Source organism: Phyllopteryx taeniolatus, chromosome 6, assembly GCF_024500385.1.
Source record: "Phyllopteryx taeniolatus isolate TA_2022b chromosome 6, UOR_Ptae_1.2, whole genome shotgun sequence".
NCBI classification, from domain to species: Eukaryota; Metazoa; Chordata; class Actinopteri; order Syngnathiformes; family Syngnathidae; genus Phyllopteryx; species Phyllopteryx taeniolatus.
This window is the reverse complement of record NC_084507.1, coordinates 24,187,741-24,209,377: the sequence shown is the minus strand read 5'-3', so window position 1 is coordinate 24,209,377 and position 21,637 is coordinate 24,187,741. Positions and strand designations below refer to the sequence as shown.

General features: G+C 45.0%; 1 protein-coding gene across 5 annotated transcripts in view; it reads right to left on the bottom strand.

The window, feature by feature from the left end:
- LOC133480018 (cytochrome b5 reductase 4) overlaps positions 1 to 21,637 on the bottom strand; it is a 59,125-nt gene that overhangs the window by 12,767 nt on the left and 24,721 nt on the right. For 2 of the 5 annotated variants that reach the window (XR_009789147.1, XM_061777647.1), the window contains exons 11-14: positions 17,916 to 18,059; positions 14,804 to 14,954; positions 9,469 to 9,555; positions 3,557 to 3,718 (exon numbers count right to left, since the gene is read on the bottom strand). Coding sequence is in view for 2 of the 5 variants with exons in the window: in XM_061777647.1 (XP_061633631.1) it covers positions 3,557 to 3,718; positions 9,469 to 9,555; positions 14,804 to 14,954; positions 17,916 to 18,059 (544 nt within the window). In the remaining 3 variants the exon portion in view is untranslated. Of the gene's footprint in view, positions 1 to 3,329; positions 3,463 to 3,556; positions 3,719 to 3,825; positions 3,874 to 9,468; positions 9,556 to 11,043; positions 11,189 to 14,803; positions 14,955 to 17,915; positions 18,060 to 21,637 lie in introns of those variants that run through there. The other 3 variants (XR_009789146.1, XR_009789148.1, XM_061777648.1) reach the window with 3 other exon arrangements.

Here is a 21,637-nt window from a genome sequence, read left to right as displayed (position 1 = left end):
TGAAGCTCAAGTAATCAGGAAAGTAACTCAGTTATATTTTCAAGGTAACTGTGGCAACACAGGTCACAAAATAACCAAGAATGACCGCAGGCGTCACTAGCCTGAGTGAAGGTCAATGTTCGGGGGTCTCGTTTGATGTGCGTCCCGCGTCTGATATACATGAACAAAAATGTATTATTAATTACTCTGCGGGCACAGACGCACAGCATCGCTTACTTACATGTGTGCGTGTGTGTTGCTGAAGTGCTTCAGCGAATCATTCGTCACTAAAAGTACGAGTCCTCTCTTGGTGCTAGCCAATCAGAGGCAGAGTAGGGCAGTTCCATCAATACAATGGACATGAGACTTTTTTCTGGGCTCGATACCTTTTCATTGTCGTGGCGACATAATTGAAAACAGATTCAAGACATAGGGGGGGGGGCGCTTCTATTTTAAGCGGTGCAGCATTACAGGCTGACCAATCCCATGAGAGTTCAGCCACCCCCTTCAGCCAATCAAATCTGCATCTAAGGCGGTAATCGCTGATTGCACGCAGCCCGAGCAGAGAGAAAGAGACTCGGCGTTCAAGACTGGGAAAGAACAGAAAATGACCGAGAAAGCAAGACAAATGGCGCTTCAAATGGGCGACCAGAGTCATTTTGGTTTGCATTATGAAAGAAAATAAAGGTTTTCAACAAACACAGCCACTATAATGGTTCGGTCGTTAAGATTTGTTAAACTTCAAGAGTTCAAATTGTTTGAGACTTGACTGTTGGGTCAAGATGCCAAATAGAAAATGGGAAATTCTAATTCTTATTTACAGTATTTCCAAGGCGAAACCCACTGCTAACATTCAAGAACACAAATGCTTGTCTTCGTCAAGAAACATCATGATGATACTTAAAGAGTTTGGGAGAAATATTCTGAGACAAAGTTTACCAAGTGGTACTCACATCACCGAATGCGACGTAAAACCAGGTCTTTGGCAATGCACTGCTCAATTTCAATCGCTACAAAATGCAACGCATGTTTTTAGGTTTCCAGTCAGCAAAACCTTTTTTTCTGAGCGGTCAGCAGCGCTCAAAACAGAGACCGAACCGTTTCATTCTCGTGACTCGACGAAAAGAGTGTGGACCGATAACAGAAATGAAAACTGCGTGACACGCAGAGGTAACCAGCGATCGCTGATTGGTCGAATGTTAGGGAATGTCCGTATTTTGTTTTGGAAATCATTGAACGCTGGCCGTAACACGAAGCAAGTTTATGAAATGAATTTGATCGAATAAACTCCACATTGTAAAACCAGAAAAACGGCGCGTCCACATTGAACGGTCGCCCAACCTCCCTGCTTTCTGGGTCCGACCACCGATGAATGCTTGGTGCACGCCGTTTTATTATGCCCCCGCTACCGATCCCCAGAGGCGAAAGCTCTCTTTGCGACCGGTGCCAACGCATTATAAGTCCCTAATCATTGCCACCATGCCACGTGTCGTTATCACCGGGGGAGGACGAGGGGTGAGAACATTAACTAGCACGGGAGCCAACTGTCCTTAAACCCCAACACTCAAATGATTGCCCAAAACGGCTACCAAAAAAATGCTACACAAATCTCAGCAATTTGCTATACAATGCTACACCGTTTCGGACCCTGTGAATTCTGGTATCGACCAGAAAATTCTTCCGTCAAATGTCCGGCCATCAGTGTGTACCTCAAGCTCAAGCACGCTTGCATTATGCAGCAGGAACAAGCTGAAACATAGCAGCAAGTCCACCACTCAATGGCTCAACAAAACAAAATCAACGTTATAAAGTGGCCAATTCAAAGTCCGGACTTAATTCCAATTGAAATGCTATGTAGGAGTTAAAACCATTCTACAAATAAGAGTGCGGCAAAATTCCTCTACAGTGAATTCCAATGAAATAAAAACAGAATACAATGATTTGCAAATCATGTTCAACCTATATTGACTTGAATACACTACAAAGACAAGCTATTTAATGTTCAAACTGATAAAGAATTTTAGAATTTGATGGCCGCAACACGTTCCCAAAAAGCCGGGACAGGCTCATGTTTACCACTGTGTTACATCACCTTTTCTTTCAACAACATTCAATAAACGTTTGGGAACTGAGGACACTCATTGTTGAAGCTTTGTAGGTGGAATTCTTTCCCAATTCTTGCTTGATGTACAGCTTCAGCTGTTCAACAGTCCGGGGTCTCCGTTGTCGGATTTTTACGCTTCATAATGCGCCACACATTTTCGATGGGAGATAGGTCTGGACTGCAGGCAGGCCAGTCTAGTACCCGCACTCTTTTACTACGAAGCCACGCTGTTGTAACACGTGCAGAATGTGGTTTGGCATTGTCTTGCTGAAATAAGCAGGGGCGTCCATGAAAAAGACGTTGCTTGGATGGCAGCATATGTTTCTCCAAAACCTGTGGGTACCTTTCACCATTATTGGTGCCTTCGCAGATGTGTAAGTTACCCATGCCATTGGCACTAACACATGCTGGGTTTTGAACTTTGCGTTGGTTTTCTGAAGTGTTCCTGAGCCCGTGTGGTGATATCCTTTACACGTCGATGTCGGTTTTTGATGCAGTGCCGCCCGAGGGATCGAAGGTCACGGGCATTCAGTGTTGGTTTTCGGCCTTGCCGCTTACATGCAGTGATTTCCCCAGATTCTCTGAACCTTTTGATGACATTATGGAGCGTAGATGATGAAATCCCTAAATTCCTTGCAATTGTACGTTGAGGAACATTGTCCTTTAAACTGTTTGACTATTTTATCACACACATGTTCACAAAGAGGTGAACCTCGCCCCATCTTTATTTGCGAATTCAGGGAAGCTCCTTTTCTACGCAATCATGGCACCCACCTGTTCCCAATGAGCCTGTTCACCTGCGGGATGTTCCAAACGCGTGTTTGATGAGCAGTCCTCAACTTTCTCAGTCTTTTTTGCCACCCGTCCCAGCTTTTTTGGAACATGTTGCAGCCAGAAAATTTCACGTTAATGATTATTTGCTAAAAACAATCAAGTTGATCAGTTTGAACATTCAATATATTATCTTTGTAGTGTATTCAATTCAATATAGGTTGAACATGATTTGAAAATCATTGTATTCTCCATCCATCCATCAATTTGCTTGACCGCTTATCCTCACTAGGGTCGCAGGCTGCCGGAGCCTATCCCAGCTGTCTTCGGGCGGGTGGGGGTGTACACCCTGAACCGGTCGCCAGCCAATCACAGTCATTGTATTCTGTTTTTATTTATGTTTAACACAACGTCCCAACTTCATTGGAATTGGGGTTATAAAAGCAACTAGTTATTCTGTTCAGGGGACAATCACCTTTTCATATAGCTCCAGAAAGGTTTGGATTTTGTCCTCCTCCATAAATAAAGTCATAGTTTACTTGGGTTGTTTTTCAGATTTTAAAATTGCTTTGATGATCTGAAACATTTCAGCGTGACAATCTGAAAATCTGAAATCAGGCAGGGGGCAAATATGTTTTTCATAGCACTGTAATCACAGTCAATGTTCAGAATTGTGATGGTTCGCTTTAAAGTATTACATACCTGATTGCCTGCTCTGTAAAGAGAGAGGGGCCACATACACAAACATAGCACTTTGACCCCTCCGGCCTACTGACAAAATCCTCGATTACTGCATCGTCCACACGGCCCTTCCTGCCGGTCCAGTTATCACACGGCTCCGAGAGGATGTGCTCCACCTGGAACCTGATGGAGTCAAATGAGGATGTCAAAAGAGAGTCCTTTCTTATCAGTGCACAATTGTAGTTGTTGCTGTTCGAGCTGTACGATAGGGCCGGAAAATATAATCCCACCTTTTTTTCCCCGAAAAATCTGATTCCTGATTTTAATAATGTCTTCCCCTTCAATGAAAGGAAAAAAACAAATAAGAATGACTATTCAAAACTTGGAGAAAGTGGCCCTTTAAACAGAACCCTTGATACATTTTAATGAAATATTGTCAATGTTGGACAATTAACACAAATATATATATCCTTTGGCATTTATTTGTATGTAACAATGAAACTGTCAAAGAAACATAAAATGAATAAAAGGTGCCAAAGAAAATTACCCTTTGTCCCTGAAAATGTCAACAGAATCCACCATAGAGTATCTACCACTCCAGCGACATAGCAGGGGCTTCACTTGTCAAAGAGCGCCTAGGATTCTTCGGAAAAGTCTACGTACGTACGGGAAAATGGTGCACGGCCAAATCCTTTCGAATCGTGCGTTTTTCGTCCACAAGCACATCTGTAGAGAATTTGCCTGATGGGGGGGGAAAAAAACAAAAAAAAAAACAATTGCTGCCCATCGACAGTGTTACTGCTACTATACTGAAAAAAAGCCCTTTGAATGTATTTAATATCATTTTATTATTTTTGAGGAGAAGAGGGGGAATTTGAATCATGTGCAACGGTACCCATCATAAAATGAAGGGCTTTTTTGTCAGTGCGGTGGCGTAACCCGGCGGTACGCACACAAGTCACAGTTCAGTGCGCACGTGGATCCTGCAGCAAAATCACCTCGGGATTATAAATGAGAAACAATTGGGTAAAAAAGAAACTTCCCGGAGACGGAAGTCAACATGCTTTATCGGCAAGGACGGTGGCTTTGGACTTGCCACAACAAATAAGTGGCAGGAGGTCACTGCTGCAGTGAGCGCACTTCAACAAGGAGGACTGTAAAGGAATACTTTTTTTCAAAAGTCGATGCGATGGCTTCTATTCAAATATTCTCCAAAATATTCGCGTCGAGGTTTTTCGATAGGTCACATCAAACTTTGCGTTGACATCTTTCGGGCCCGGTTTTGTGCATAGGCAGCGGCCTAGGTTGCTTTCCCCGTTATTTTGATTTGATTTTTGGAGAGGTAACATAACGTTTCGCAGAAACCTGTCTACAGATCTTTCAGTTGATAAGTGAGGCATCTGTGTAAGATTTGTTTTTGATCGGTCACATAGCGCAGGCCCCATTTTGTGCATAGGCAGCGTTGACAAGTGAGGCCCTAGGTAAGTTGCAGAGTTTTGGAATTATAGTAATAATAATAATAATATAAACATTGGTAAAAATAAGGCTGTTCTCACTGAAATCCCTCTGATGGGGGGGATAGAGAGCTATTTCTAGCCTATATTATTTCGCTGTGGGAAGTTCATTTCATGCTGCTGTAATGACAAAGAACTAAATGTAGGATCCTCATCAGAAACCTCCAACAACTCCAGAAAAAAATGTCTTATGAATTTAATACAGCACAGAGAAATGTTCACAATTCTCCCAAATGTGAATGAATTAAAAAAAAAAAGTATATGAAATGAGGCTTCAAAATGGTGAAGAAATGACATTGTCTCAACTTTTAGACCGTGCGGATGTGTCCGCAAAAAACACGAACAGCAAAGCTTTCAGCTTTCAGTCAAATACGTGAGCAATGCACAGGCTTCGGTGGGCCGCAGAGGGGCACTCTGTGGCAGTTGTCATCTTGCCCTCTATGCCGACTCCTCGCCCAGTCCTGCAGCAGAAAACAGCCATGCTTCACAGTAGGGATGGTGTTGGCCAGATGATGAGCAGTGCCTCTTCTCCAGATGTCTCTTGCAGTTGAGGCCAAAAAGTGCTATTTTAGTTCCATCAGACCAGAGAATTTTGTTTCTGCAGGTCTGAGAATCCTTAAGGTGCCTTTTGGCAAACTCCAAGTGGGCTCCCTTCTGACGAACCAGCTTCCATCCCAAAACCTGCGCCAGAAGCTACGCCTGAACCTACCCCGGCCATCCCTTCAACCAGTATCGCCCGCAATGACTGTCGATGGTGATTCTGCTGTTGATGCCTTAGAATCCTTTTCGGGATTTTTACCTGACGCTTAGTTCCCGGACCTGGCCCCAAGAAGATGGTGTTGAGTAGTGGCAAAAACTAATGTAAAATTGATAGTACGAATTATGTCTAATTGACTATAATTGATAGTATGAATTATGTCTCAAATTACAGATTGGGGACAAGCTCAGTTATGGTAAAACAGCTGTACCGTAAAACGTCCACCGGATGGTGCCAAAGTGGAGACCTAACAGGTCATGACATGTCTTAAACAGACATGCCGATACAGTCTTATACTCAATTGCTTGCTTAATGTATAGTAGCAGACATATTTAACCTGTTGTTAAGTGGCCTCCGTAATCCTGAAATGGAAGACGTTTGGGATGACCCTACCTGGAGCTGGCCGTCCAGCCAACCTGAGCAATCGGGGGAGAAGAGCCTTGGTGAGAGAGGTAAAGAAGTACTGTGGCTGAGCTCCAGAGATGCAGTCGGGAGATGGTGGAAAGTTCTACAAACTCAACCATCACTGCAGGCCTCCGCCAGTGGCCCGACGGAAGCCTCTCCTCAGTGCAAGACACATGAAAGCTTGCATGGAGTTTGCTAAAAAACACCTGAAGGACTCCAAGATGGAGAAAAATAAGATTCTCTGGTCTGATGAGAACAAGGTAGAATATTTTGGACTTAATTCTAAGCGCTATGTGTGGAGAAAACCAGGCACTGCTCAACACCTGTCCAATACAGTCCCAACAGTGAAGCATGGTAGTGGCAGCATCATGTTGTGGGGGCGGTTTTCTCGCTGCAGGGACAGGACGACTGGAAGATCAATGCCACCTGGAACTTTCAGCTTTCAATCAAGTACGTGCCTTCTTAGCTTCGAAAGCTGAGAGAGGAGAATTCCCAGCAATGCACACCTCTGAGCCCCGGCGTAATGACCGGCAGCCAGGGCAATTTTCCCTCGTTTTCCTTCCAATTCAGCTGGCCGTGCATCATGCCGCCGCCGCGGCTGCCGAAGAGCGCACCATACGCGGCCACAGCGGTTCCCCTGGATTGTTTTTCTCTTCCTCCTCACGGTCGGCAACCGTGAGGTTGACGGCCTTAACCGTTACAGCGGACTGCTGGCAGCCACTCACTGCTGGCGGGCTGGCGCTGGGCCGCCGGATCCCACCACATCTGACACACAATTCAGTATTATATTGTTCTTTCTTTGCACGTTTTGAGGACAAAAATAATTTTCGTGGGTCTTTAACATTTTGCACTTGCACTAAATGTTAAGTGTACTTTAAAATGCAACCAAAAACTATGCACAAACGTAAAATCACAACAAGGGAATTGAGAATAACCTTTCATCGGTAAGAATTTGCTTTGCTTTCAAACGTTCTATGAGCAAGTTTTCATTCATTTTCAATGTACACTGAATGTGCCGATGTGGCCGGCACGTAGGCACATCGCGAAGACGGCCTTATGAAGCATATCTAGCTTCTATTCATATCTGTGGTTATAAGGTTACATCAAACACATAATCTGTGTGCTCAGATTCAAGTACCTTACTGCCGTTGACGCTAATATAAGCAGTTCACTAGCAAAATAGCTTGCAGAGATGACTGCTCCTCTTTGTCACAAATTGACGTACTTCTTTTTTCACTGTCATGCTGCAACGAAAGGCGAGTTCTGTCTCGCAGGAATTGTTGTTGGCGCTTGGGTGGCACTTTGCGCCCTCTCGCCCTCTCTCTGAACAGCACTTCTTCGGCCGCACACCTGCCACCAATCAACCCTCGTTACCGCCCGCATTTAAGCCCGCCTGACCCCGGAAATCCTCGCCAGTGTATTGAAGTTCTCCTGCGGTACAGTTCCTTCCCAGTTACAAGCAAGCTATATAATTCCTCGTCCTCTTTCCGACCTCCATGTTTCCCCTTGTCCTCAGTGTTCCCTCCGTGTTCCTCGCCAAGTATATTTCAGCTACCACGCCACCAAGCCAGCCGCCTGTCCTCATCACCACCTGCCACACGTTCTCTGCCTCAACAACCCGCCAGCACATCCCAAGGACCATCTCCCTTCCCCTTTTTTCAATAAACTATTCAACACGACCTCTCAGCCGACAGCTGCTCCAGGGTCCAGTATAATTCAACACGTGACACAAACTTTCGGGCTCCGTTGCTAGCGCCGGTTAGCTGTAGTTCTTCTGGGTTTGTCACGTGGTAATCCGGACGACCACTACTGCGAATGTGCGTCATGGCCAGTAAAACAAAGCTTCAAAAAACAAAAACAAAGAAATTGTAGATGATTTCGATTGTCGACGTAATGCTGACTAGTTGACTGATATTGGCAGTCGGGTAAAAAGCGATACACTGTGAAATTTGGATAAGCTGTAGTAGAGGTTGTATGTGGTTTATCACAACAGCTGAAGCGGATCAGTGTGTGGAAAAATGACTGCTTTTGTAACATAACGGGCAGCATGTCTTTGACAGTATTCAGTGCGATCTACTCCGTGATGGCCTATGGGGTCCTTAATAAATACATAGGAATATTTCTGCTCAGGTTGTCTGTTTTTTTAGTGGGAGGGCTACTCACGTTGGTATCGAGAGTCTTTCAACATACTTTGCAGTACTATTGGTTGCTCATTGTCTGCCGGTACAAACCTGAACCAATTCCAAATGACTGACGAAACAGTGCCTCTTTCAATGTGATCACATGACTTTTTGGATTTTTTAACAATGTTTTGCAGATACAATATTGCAAATGCAATTTAATAAATCATTACAGACAAATTAATATAACTTTAATCTGGAACTCAAACAATGAAATATATGGAGCAAAGTATACTCCTAATACCGTTGACTACATTAGACACATCGCTGACTATGAATAAATAAAAAAACGTTTTTTTAGACCATCTCTATTGCTCGCTCATTCAGTTCAAAGGGCAACGCGCAAGTCTAAAACTAGGGCTGAACAATTTGGGAAAATTAATGTATATAGTTTTACATTAGCAATTCATGTTTTTCGTGTTTATCCTCTTTTTCAAACATGTAAAGAATGATTTAAACATGACAATGTTGGATCCATTTAGTCTGAAATGACCTTTTCCACAGGCTAAGCATTTTATTTGGGTTGTGGGTGTGTTTTTGCCTATGCCTTGGGCGAGAGGTGGGGTACTCCCTGTACTGTTTGCCAGTCAATCGCAGGGCACAAAAAAAAAAAAAAAAACCCCATTCACGCTCACATTCACAAACGAGGATCGTAAAGAGTCTTCAATTAACCTACAACGCATGTTTTCGAAATGTGGGAGGAGGCTGAAATGCCAGCGAGGGTGTGAATGCAAATGTGAACTTCCTCTCATTATGCGATGTGGCCTGTGATAGACTGGCGACCAGCCCAGGGCATAGTCTCCCTTTAGCCTGAAGTCCCCTGTGGTAGCTCCCAGCTCTCCGCAACCTTGAACAGGATAAGCGTTATAGAAAATGGATGGTAATTGTTATTAATTGATAACAATCACTAATTGATTAGTTGATATTCATTGTTTGGAAATTGCTCACTTTTGGTGAAGTTTACAAAAGAGCACCATAACACTTTATTTATACCATTCAAGTGAGTTTTCCACCTTTTGACAGTGACAAAAACTGGGAAAGGCTAATAGAAGCCTTGTAACACAATCATTACAGTACCTTTCATCATTAGCAGTTAGTTCATCCAGCTCCCTTCGCCACACAATGTCCTCTTCCCGTCGGTTAAAAAGCAGCAATTGGGTTTTCCTGGAGACGTCCACATTACAGTTGGGTTCAGTTTTCATACCCTCATCATGAACAAGAATGTACTTATTTATTTGAACCTTTTTCACTTGCTGCCCCAAAGTTGTGGAAAGAGCTGCCACTATACCGTAGACGTTTAGGGTTTTGAAATCCTCTCTTTACCTCAGTTTAGGATGTTGGCTTAAATTTGTATTTGTGTCTTATTGTTTAATGTGTGTTATATCGGTTTCACATCGATCATATTCTGCTATTGTAGCTATGTGTATGTATTGTTCCTTGCTGTGTTTGTGTCTTTGGTTCTTTGTTCTCTTATGCAGTGTTGAGCACGTTGGTCAAACATGATCTTCTTAAAGCGCACATTTTTGGGGGGACCCGATCCTCCGTTTTGTGCAGAAAAACTCACCTGTTTGCCAAGCCATGTTTAATATACAAAGACTGCTTTCGCACCATCTTGTGACCAAGGAACTATGTTGAAGTGAGGGGAGAGGCTTCATTTAGTCAGACCATAGCCTTGTCTAATAGGGGAAAAAGGTTTTCTGCATCTACTAGCAATTACAAACATTTTTGGCTGGACGTCACTTTCTCGTGGATTTTCACTATTCGCAGCAGGGCCTGGTCTCGATCCCGTACGTACACTGGCGGTTTACTGGCCATATATTGCCATTCAAATGAGGTTAAATGTCAAGCTTCGTTTCTGGCATAATTTTGACCACTCTTTTTGGCTGAACTGCAAACCTTAGTTTAAGTTGGTTGTATGGCAAGGCCCAGAGTTAGCTGGGATAGGCTCCAGCACGCCCGCGGCCCTAGTAAGGATAAAGCAGTACAGAAAATGGATGGATGGATGGATGGATGGATGAATTTGATGCCTGGGACGGGGGGGACATGGTTACCGCTGTGTTACATCACCTGTCCTTTTAGCACAACTCAATAAGCATTTCGTAACTGATGTTCACAGCCTCCACGTCCGGACTGCAAGTAAATTGCATTTGACATTGATTGAACGAATCAGCCCAGCCTTCCAGTTGAGAATGAGGTGCTGATGTCGAACTCATTTCACTGTGATTTCTTTGGCTTGAGTCTTGGTGGTTCCTGGGTTGTCCCTGAACATCCAAGCCAACTTCCTCTCTCCAAAGGTGGCACTTTGGGTCTGCGTCCATATCTTGGCAAATTGGTGACATGTCCAAATAAATATTTGAAGAGATTATCTAGAAATGCCTCCCAAAATTGGTTTTTATGCATGCAAAGACAAACTACGAGCTGTAGTCAATCATGAGCATTTACAATAAAGCTTAGCCTCATCAAGCTAACACATTAAGAATCATTGACGATGTACATTGTATAACTTTGCCACACTAGAAAAAGAACAACTTAAATGATTCCAATCCCCAATTAATATGACATTCATTCAGATGATGAGCTAGGGCTGGGTGATTAAATGATCACAATTAGTGATCAGCTCTGTGCGTATTTACACAATCAATCAGAGTTGACCTTTTTCTGCTCCGCTTCCATTTGCAAGTTTTGGGAGTAAACAGAAAACGCGCCTCCTCGCTTGGCCTGCTCCATAGCGAGATGCCAGCCACGATTCAGCCGTCCTCCAACGGAGCCAGTGGCCCCTCCCCACACCGACTCTGGCCTGAAAACGGAGTCAGTGCAGCTTGTCACTCACTGCTTGCTGCCTGCATACATAACTGCCGTTTTGTACGTGCTAATGCTACGTAGCAATAGCAGTTCAGTCATTACTATCGGTAAGGCCACAACACGCAAGCAAAGCAGCAGTTCCTCATGTCATCGTCATGTGATTTGTAAGATGACAGAACGAGCTATTCTGTATTGTTATTAAAGATTTTAAAATCATCATAACTGGAAAAAAATAACTTACAATCCAAAGTATCATCATTATCCCCGAGGGGGCAGTTTGTTTATTTTTGTATCTTGTATACCCCGAAGAATACGTGGGACTTCAAACTAGTGCGCCGCTCGAATTTTTTTTACATTTGTTGCACTCCATCCATCCATCCATCCATCCATTTTCTTCTGCTTATCCGAAGTTGGGTGGCGGGAGCAGTAGCTTTAGCAGGGAAGCCCAAACTTCCATCTCCCCAGGCCGGCCGGGAGACGCACTCTGTCCAGCTGGTCCTGGGTTGCCCCCAGGGTCTCCTCGCGGGGGGACGTGCCCGGAATACCTCACCAGGGAGGCGTCCAGGAGGCATCCCAATCCTCAATGTGGAGGAGCAGCCGCTCTACTTTGAGCCCCTCCCGGATGACCGAGCTTCTCACCCTATCTCTAAGGGAGAGCCCGGACACCCTGCGGAGGTAAACTTATTTCGGCCGCTTGTACCCGGGATCTTGTTCTTTCGGTCACGACCCACAGCTAATGACCATAGGTGAGGGTAGGAACGTGGACCGGTAAATTGAGAGCTTTTTCTTTCAGCGTAGCTCCTTCTTCAACACAACGGACCAATTTTATATCACTGCACCACTCCACCTGTCAATCTCCCGTTGACAGGTGGAGTGGTGCAGAAGATACTTGAACTCCTCCACTTGGGGCAGGATCTCATCCCTCACCTGGAGAGGACACTTCACCCTTTTCCAACTGAGGACCATGGTCTCACATTTGGAGGTGCTAATTTTCATCCCAGGTGCTTCACACTCGACTGGAAACCGCTTCAGTAAGAGTTGCAGATCCCGGCTTGATGAACCCAACAGAACCACATCATCTTCAAAAAGCAGAGATGCAAGACTGAGGCCACCAAACCGGACCCCCTCTACACCTTGGGTGCGCCTCGAAATTCTGTCCATAAAAGTTATGGTTAACAGATTTGGTGACAAAGAGCAACCTTGGCGGAGTCCAACCCTCACGGTAACCCAGCCCGACTTACTGCCAGCAATGCGGACCAAACTCTTGACATGTAGTTGGAATACACCCTCCGACCACCACCCAAGTTTGCCAATCCATAGGCACTGTCCCCGATGTCCACGCGTTGTTGAAGAGGTGTGTCAACCAGGACAGCCCCACAACATCCAGAGCCTTTAGGAACTCCGGACGAATCTCATCCACCCCCGGGGCCTTGCCACCGAGGAGCTTTTTCACCACCTCAGTGACCGCAACGCCATAGATAGGAAAACCCACCTCAGAGTCCCCAGACTGTGCATCCTCATGGGAAGGCGTGTCAGTAGAATTGAGGACGTCTTTGAAGTATTCTCCCCACCGACTCACAACGTCCCGAGTCGAGGTCAGCAGTGGCCCATCCCCACTATACACAGTGTTGATAGTGCACTGCTTCCCCCACCTGAGACGCCAGGTGGTGGACCAGAATTTCCTCGAAGCCGTCTAGAAGTCGTTCTCCATGGCCTCACCAAACTCCTCCCATGCCCGAGTTTTTGCCTCAGTGAACACCAAAGCTGCACTCCACTTGGCCAGCCAGTACCCATCAGCTGCCTCAGGAGTCCCAGAGGCCAACATTGCCCGATAGGACTCCTTTTTCAGCTTGACGGCATCCCTCACCGTTGGTGTCCACCAACGTGTTCTGGGATTGCCGCCACGACAGGCACCGACCACCTTATGGCCAAAGCTCCGGTCGGCCGTCCCAGCAATGGAGGCGCGGAAGATAGTCCACTCGGACTCAATGTCCCCCGCCTCCCCCGGGGAGATGGGTGAAGTTCTGCCGGAGGTGGGAGTTGAAACTCCTTCTGACATTCCCAGCAGACCCTCACAATACATTTGGGCCTGCCAGGTTGGACCGGCATCTTCCCCCACCATCGGAGCCAACTCACCACCAGGTGGTGATCGGTTGACAGCTCCGCTCCTCTCTTCACCCGAGTGTCCAAGACATGCGGCCGCAAGTCCGATGACACGACCACAAAGTCGATCATCGAACCGTGACCTAGGGTGTCCTGGTGCCAAGTGCACGTGTGGCTGTGGACACTCTTATGCTAGAACATGGTGTTCGTTATGGACAATCCGTGATGAGTACAGAAGTCCAATGGGAGAACACCACTCGGGTTCTGATCGCCACCAGGCGCTCGTCTTCAAGCCCCACCTCCAGGCCTGGCTCCAGAGGGGAGCCCCGGTGACCCGCGTTCCGGGCAAGGGAAAATGTTTTCCTGTATTTTCAAACATTATAGGGGTCTTTGGAGCCGTGCTTTGTCTGGTCCCTCACCTAGGACCTGTTTGCCATGGGTGACCCTGCCAGGGGCATAAAGCCCCAGACAAATTAGCTCCTAGGATCATTGGGACACACAAACCCCTCCACCACGATAAGGTGACGGCTCAAGGAGGGGCATTTGTTACACTTGAGTGAAAATTGTTCTTTCTATTTCTATTTATTTTTCCATGTTTATTTGATTTCATTTGCCTTACTTGCATTGTATGGTAATGTAATGATGGCTTTAGTGTTTTAAATAATGGCCATGACTAGTATTGTTGTTAGTAAAAGACACTTGATCAGTATACAGCCCTGCTAATTTTTATCTGAACAGTTTTGTGTATCTTATGCTGTTTTCCAACATGTATCTATGTAATTGGTATGATTATGATGCACATTTGCAAGTAGCAATAATGTTAACTAGAGGTGCAACGATTAATCGACAACTAATCAAAAATCATTGTTTAATTTGATTTAATGGATTAATCGTTTCGACTAGAGACATCTTAAAGCATCTTCATTAACCCTGAGGGGGGCAATTTGTTGATTTTGGGTGTTTCATACCTGCAAAAACACTCAGTCAAGACTATAAACTCGTTCACTGTGTTACTCATTATTTTGTGTACTGTTGGGTAGAAATTGTTGAAACATTTTTCCATGTTCATCTTTTCATTTTTCTTTAATTTGCTTATTACATATGTTAATAAAATGTTGACCTACTCTCGAGCTTCTCCAGAGTTCAGTAAAGATGCTTTTAAACCTGGCAATGTAAAAAAAAATTGTGATTCTCGAGATCAAACAGTATATACAATTAATTGTGACTTCATTTTTTTTTTTTGCCGTAACACCCAGCCCTATGATGAGTTTATGAAAACGTTTAGGTGTTAAGTGTAATACTTTTAAGTTGAAACAATATATATTTGTATCTAAAGAAATAATATATGCTCGTCCTCAAAATATGGCAAGTTTTGAACAACTTTCAGAGAAGCACTGCTATTCTCGATCAGTCAATACCTTGCCTAAACCTGTTTTGATTCAACATTTCACCCGGCTAAAGAATTGATAAATGCATCGATGCACGCATGAGCATTTTTCTTACTGACCTGATAGTGGTTATCTCCTGTAGGGCCAGTCGAATGAGACGACACATTGGAGTGAAGCCCGTGCCTGCTGCTAAAAGGTAGAGAACTGCGGCATCACGGAGGGGGCGAAGACTGAATGTACCCTCAGGACCACTAACAGATACATGGTCACCTAAATAGTGACAGGAAACAAAGTTACAGTGAACATCACTAAAACTGTAGGATAAAAAAAAACGAGAATTAACAGAATGAAATGAATGACGTTTACAAAAATAAATGAGAAGGACCATTGACGGGGTCATGTTTCAAATAGGTAAGTCTCTTTTCATAGTTCGCGAGTGTGCTCAAGGCTTTACTGATTGTTACCAATTCCCCTTATAATTACTTCTTTTCTGATTTCAAAACTAGTTACCATATTTTTTTGTGTATATGTAACATTATGAGGGGATCGTTCATTTATATGGGTTTACATTTCACAGTTATTAAAGGCCCTCCGAGGGATACCATAACTACGAGGTGGCCTGTGTAATGGCGTTCGGAGATCAAATATAATTCCACTTGGCATAGAAACTCGTCACTCAACACGAAAGCTAAGGAGGACGCATATGAGAGCGGGGACAGGGCCCTGTATAATCGAGCTAGAAACCAGCTGACTAAAGAAATTAACATTGCAAAGAGGATCTATGGAGCAAAGTTGGAAAAACAGTTTAGCGCAAACGACTCGAAATCAGTCTGGCATGCATTCCAATCGCTGACTAATTACAAGCGACGATCCCCCCAAGCTGAGAACAATAGCACACAGTGCCAACGACTTGAATACCTTCTACTGCAGATTTGAAAAGGACACTTTCACAGCACACACCAACCCGGCCGCACCCGCGACCACAATCACACCTCTGACCTCTGCGTTGACCATCCACGAACAGGATGTGAGACGCATCTTCAAACAACAAAAGATTAACAAAGCGGCAGGCCCGGGACCACGTGTCCCCATCCTGCCTCAAAGTCTGCGCGGACCAGCTCGCTCCAGTCTTCACTCAGATCTTCAATAGATCTCTGGAAATGTGCGAAGTTCCATCCTGTTTCAAACGCTCCACCATCATTCCAGTCCCCAAGAAACCTACAATCTCGGGTCTGAATGACTACAGGCCTGTCGCTTTGACATCTGTGGTCATGAAGTCCTTTGAACGTCTCGTGCTGGACCACCTCAAGAGTGTCACAGGTCCCCTGCTGGACCCCCTGCAGTTTGCCTACCGAGCGAACAGGTCTGCGGATGATGCAGTCAACATGGGACTGCACTTCATCCTAGAACACCTCGACAGTGCAGGGACCTACGCGAGGATCCTGTTCGTGGACTTCAGCTCAGCGTTCAACACCATCATCCCTGAACTCCTTTCATCCAAGCTTCTCCAGCTCAGCGTCTCACCTGCCATCTGCCAGTGGATTTACAGCTTCCTGACGGGCAGGACACAGCAGGTCAGGCTGGGGGAGGCCACCTCATCCACACGCAGCATCAGCACTGGGGCGCCCCAAGGTTGTGTCCTCTCTCCGCTGCTCTTCTCTCTCTACACGAACGACTGCACCTCAGCGAACCCGACTGTCAAACTCCTGAAGTTTGCAGATGACAACACTGTCATCGGCCTCATCAAGGACGGTGACGAGTCTGCATATCGACAGACGTGTCCAGCTGCCTTGTGTCAACCGTCGAGACCTTCAAGTTCTTGGGAATTACAATCTCTCAGGACCTGAAGTGGGCGACCAACATCAACTCCGTCCTCAAAAAGGCCCAGCAGAGGATGTACTTCCTGCGGCTTCTGAGAAAGCACGGCCTGCCACCGGAGCTGCGGAGACAGTTCTACACAGCGGTCATCGAATCAGTCCTGTGTTCTTCCATCACAGTCTGGTTTGGTGCTGCTACAAAAAAGGACAAACTCCGACTGTAACGGACAATCAAAACTGCTGAAAGGATTGTCGGTACCCCCCTACCCACCCTTGAGGACTTGCACGCTGCCAGAACTAAGACAAGGGCGTGCAAAATCCTCTCGGACCCTCCGCACCCCGGTCACCGGCTCTTCCGGCTCCTTCCCTCAGGTAGGCGCCACCGATCAATCCAAACTAGAACTAGTAGACATTCCAACAGCTTCTTCCCTCTTGCGATCAACTTCTTAAACAGCTAACTTATAATTCCATTACAACAAGCTGGCAATGTTTTGACTTGAGTTCATTGTCACATTTCTGTCGGGCCAATTATGTATTACTCGTGCACTCACTGGAGTTGTCTCGCCATGCTGCACTATTTGCATATCTGTTGTTGACCAATACTGGCCACTCGTGACAGAGCAGCATCTGCTCCATTTGCACACTGATTGAGGAGTATCTGCAACATTTGCACAATCGACATTGTCCCAGATTATCGCACTACTCGTCACTTTAAACCGCATGCACTCCTTGAAGTCTCGGCGCCCTTTGCACAATGGTCATTGCACCGGACTATTGCGATATTAGTCATTGGAACTGCTCTAAGTGCGAGAGGACTTTTTGTCAATGTCGTTATGTCTCCAAAGTGTTCTGTCAATTGACTGTCTATTGTTGTACTAGAGCGGCTCCAACTTCCGGAGACAAATTCCTTGTGTGTTTTGGACATACTTGGCAAATAAAGATGATTCTGATTGGCCGCTGCCTCGCTGGAAGGGCATGACGCAGATGATGTGTCCATGCTGCCATCTTGGCTACCTTACTGCTTTGCTCTGGAGTGTATACACACACACTGCTTTGCCTCATTGGTAAATGAGGGAGGAAGAAAAAGAGTCGCACGTGGACCGAACAGTTTGGACGCTATTGGACACCCCTAACTTTTACACATAAAATCTCAGCAAGGACACATGGATGATGAATCTGTTAGTTAGCTTTGAATGTATGTTACAACCCCACCACCTCACACAAGCAAATTTGATATCAGGGCCCTGGCTTGCTTTACTGGTTAAGATCAGCGTCAGTGTTATGACTGGAGACACTTCAATAGATGTTTTAATTGTAATACCGCTTAGTTTGTTGAATTAAAAACATTAAAATGACACTTTTTAAGTGTAAATTTATAACTTACTCTTACGTTTGTGAAATGGCAAAGACTTACCTATGTATAGGCTGTTGAGATGTTGAGTCAGTACTCCATCAGGATAAACCTTAATCATGAGGTAGAGGTTTGTTTTTTCTGAGGGATTGGGCCCAACTGAAAGACTCTGGTCGACTGGGGTGTATGGTCGCACCACCTCTATGTCTGAATAAAGCAAGAACAAGTTGAATTTTGAAAGTAGAAAGAAAGGTGTTGATCCTTCTCTGTAAGAGCAGATATTAACAATGTGAGGCAGTTTTAATCAACAATATCCCTTCCAGATGACGCAGATCCTCTATGCCCAAATCTGGAGTTATACAGTATAAAGAAGCTCAATAAAACAATGGTACATACAGTATAAAAAGTATAAATTCCATGGACAAATATCAAAGAATGGGAAACGTGCAACATAGTCAAAGTCTGAGTACGAAGGCACTAAGACGTTTACAAATTAGAAGGCAGTGTGGGGAGGTGTGCCTGTGTGTGTGTACATGTGCGTGGGGGTTCAGAGTTCAGATGGGCAGAGGTCAAAGGAGGTAGGGGGCAAGAGCGGACAGAGAGTTCAGATTCCTCACAATAAAATTGTCTTTCAGTTGGCTGGTCCTGGCCCTCAGACTCCACAGTCTCCTCCGTGATGGCATCAGACTGAAGAGGCTGGTGAAGCGGGTACTGTAAATGTCATGCAGGGAGGGAAGAGAGGTTCCAATGATCTTCTCAGGATCCCTCACTAAGTGATGGAGAGTCTTGCGGCAGGATGCGGTGCAGGCTCCGTACCACACTGTGATGCAGCTGGTAAGGATGCTCTCTACGGTTCCCCTGTAGAACGAGCATGTAATGGGTGTCGGGGTCGGGGTTCTGGCTCTTCTCAGCTTGCGCAGGAAGTAGAGACGCCGATGAACTTTGTCTGCCAGTGATTAGATGTTGCTGGTCGAGGAGACGTCCTCAGTGACGTGCAATCCCAGGAACTTGGTGTTGCGCCCCCTCTCCACCGCGGCGCCGTTGATATTCCGGGAAGCATGCTGGGAGTGCACTCTCCTGAAGTCCACAACAATCTCCGTGGTTCTCTCCACATTCAGGGTTGAGATTGTTGCCCGTGCACCACCCGGCCAGGCGGCTCCCCTCAATCCTGTAGTGTGTCTCGTCCCCCTTGCTGATGAGACCCACATCAGTTGTGTTGTCTGCAAACTTGATGAAGAGGTCGGAGCTGTGTTTGCAGTCATACAGTGCCACCAGAAAGTATTCACACCCCTTCACCTTTTCCACATTTTGCATTTTACAGACTTATTCTGAAGCTGATTTGAGTATAGTTTTAAAACAATCGACATAAAATATCCGATCATGATGAAGTAAAAACATATTTGCAGACAGTTGTGCAAATTCTATTGAAAATGTAAACATTTAAACATAATAGGTACATAAGTATTCACACCCTTGGCTTAATATTTTGTTGAAGCACCTTTGGCAGCAATCACAGCCTCAAGTCTTCTTGGGTATGTTTCGAGGACTAGGACTCGTTGAGGGCACATACAACAAATTCTTGTCCAAAAGATGTTTCCCTTTCCTTCTGCTTTAAAGAGCAATTATGAAAAAATAATACATTTCTCTTAATAATGACTGACCAATTGGTTTTCTTTTTTTTTTTTTTAGACAATCAACTTTTATTTCATAAATTCACATTGAGCAGCAAACAATTTTCTTTTCTAAACATTTTCAGTAAGACAATTTCAAACAAGTAAAAATAAAACGGGGATCGCGAGACATGCTCTGACATCGCAAGAGACAACGACACTTCCCAGACGAAACTTGGCGGCAACGCTGCAAGACTAGATCGTCAAATTTTCTCCACATCCACCTTTTTGAGACTGAAATTTATGGATTTTATTATAATCCCTGCTGACACCAAGATACTGAAAGGCATTTTGAGCGAAGACGAAGTTATATTAAAAGCGTCGACTGTTCCCTATTCGACTGGTTGTGCGCGCCAACCAATCAGTGACCGGTCCCCGTACGCTCTTTCAGCCTTCGCCGGAGTTAAACCTGTGACAAACCTGCTTTTGTTATTACGCCTCCATGGAGCAACAGAAATTCAAATTTGACCCTGGGATTCTTAAACAAACTAAATTTGAAGGAACTCAGGCAATTGTCATCAACCACGCTAAGATGCCAAAACCCCTGTTTGTGCATTCCTGCTCTGCCACATTCCTTAACTTAGTGGCCTAACCATCTTTGATCGATACATGATTCTCAGCATAGCCTACCTGCCCTACCAAAAGACCCGCCGAACTGCTTAGGCCAGCACTCAAATGCTAGCTCAAGGTCTTCCGTAGGAAAAGAACAGCTGAACCCGTAGGAAAAGAACAGCTGAACCCGATATGATATGTTCTAAAAATGTGGATCTTGGAAAAGTACTTGGAGAGCAAAGAGATTCAAACTCATTCACTGCCAGCCTACTCAGTTAACATGTATATTTGACTTCTAAAGCCGTCAATGGCAGTGAATGTGTTTTAATTGAGAGCTTGCAGGAATTTGATTGCACAGAAGTTGGGTTTCAGGGGAGAGAGAAGTCTCACGATGAAAGTGCAAAGGTAGTTAAATGTGCCCTCGCTGAATCCTTTCACGTTGCTAAATCTTGCAGCAGTCAGAATGACCGAAGAGCAAAAGCCAAACTATGTCAAGACATCTTGAAAATGTAAAAAAAAAAAAGGGCGTTGCTGAGTGAGGTGTCAGTGAAAAACAGCAGGGATTCCAAAGTGCACAACTGCTTGTGGCTGTCGTGGTGACCCGTCGTTATGTGATCTACAGCTACCAGAATAAATTGGCGTGACTCATTGTAGTAGTTGAAAGTAGTAGTCAAGGGAACTTGTGTGATATTCTGGTCATTATTTTAGGAATTATAACAACCATTCAAGTTGTTTATGTAGTAAACCCCAGAATGTTTTTTTTAATGAAATGTGTCAATTTTGGCCAATTCTGTGAAAATCCCGATTTTGTCATTAGGGGTGAAGGCGTAATCTACAACATAAAGTCTATAAATTGTAAAAACTTCCTTGTTATCTCCTTTACATTTTGGATTTCTTTTTTTTCGAGCCCCTTGCATGTCGCCGGAAATAAAGTGTGTGCGCAGGTACCCCAGATTTTCACCTGCCATCAAAATTGGTGCCCTTTTGACCTCTAGTGACGTCATCCATAATGTCATGATAATTTGCATAATATCAATAATTAGCATGCTTTTCTATTGATACCAAATACCATTTCATTTCCCATACCCCAATATTTCTGCTCATTTTTCTCCGAGGTGAAATGTCAAATGGTCAAAGCAGGGGCGGTGGAGCGGGTTGTCCAGTGACCAAAGGGCCACCCGTTCAAATCCCGGCTACGATTGTCCGCATGTCGAAGTGTCCTTGGGCAAGACACTGACCCCTAATTTGCTCCCAGTGGGACTGGCAGCAGCCTCCCATTAGTGTATGAATGTGTGTGTGTGTGTGTGAGTGAGTGGGTGAATGTGCGGCTTTGTAAAGCGCTTTGGGCACTGTGATGGTGTCGATAAAGCGCAATATAAGTGCAGTCCATTTACCATTTACCATAGCATCAATTCGCAAGACGATCGGAAGGGCTAACATTGTTTTTCCCCAGTGCAGAATCACTATACCTACTCATAAATACCTCCAACAAAAGTTTATCGCGAATAACCCCCTCCTTCACAATCTGGGGTCGTTGGATGGAGTGATAAATGTGCAGAGGCA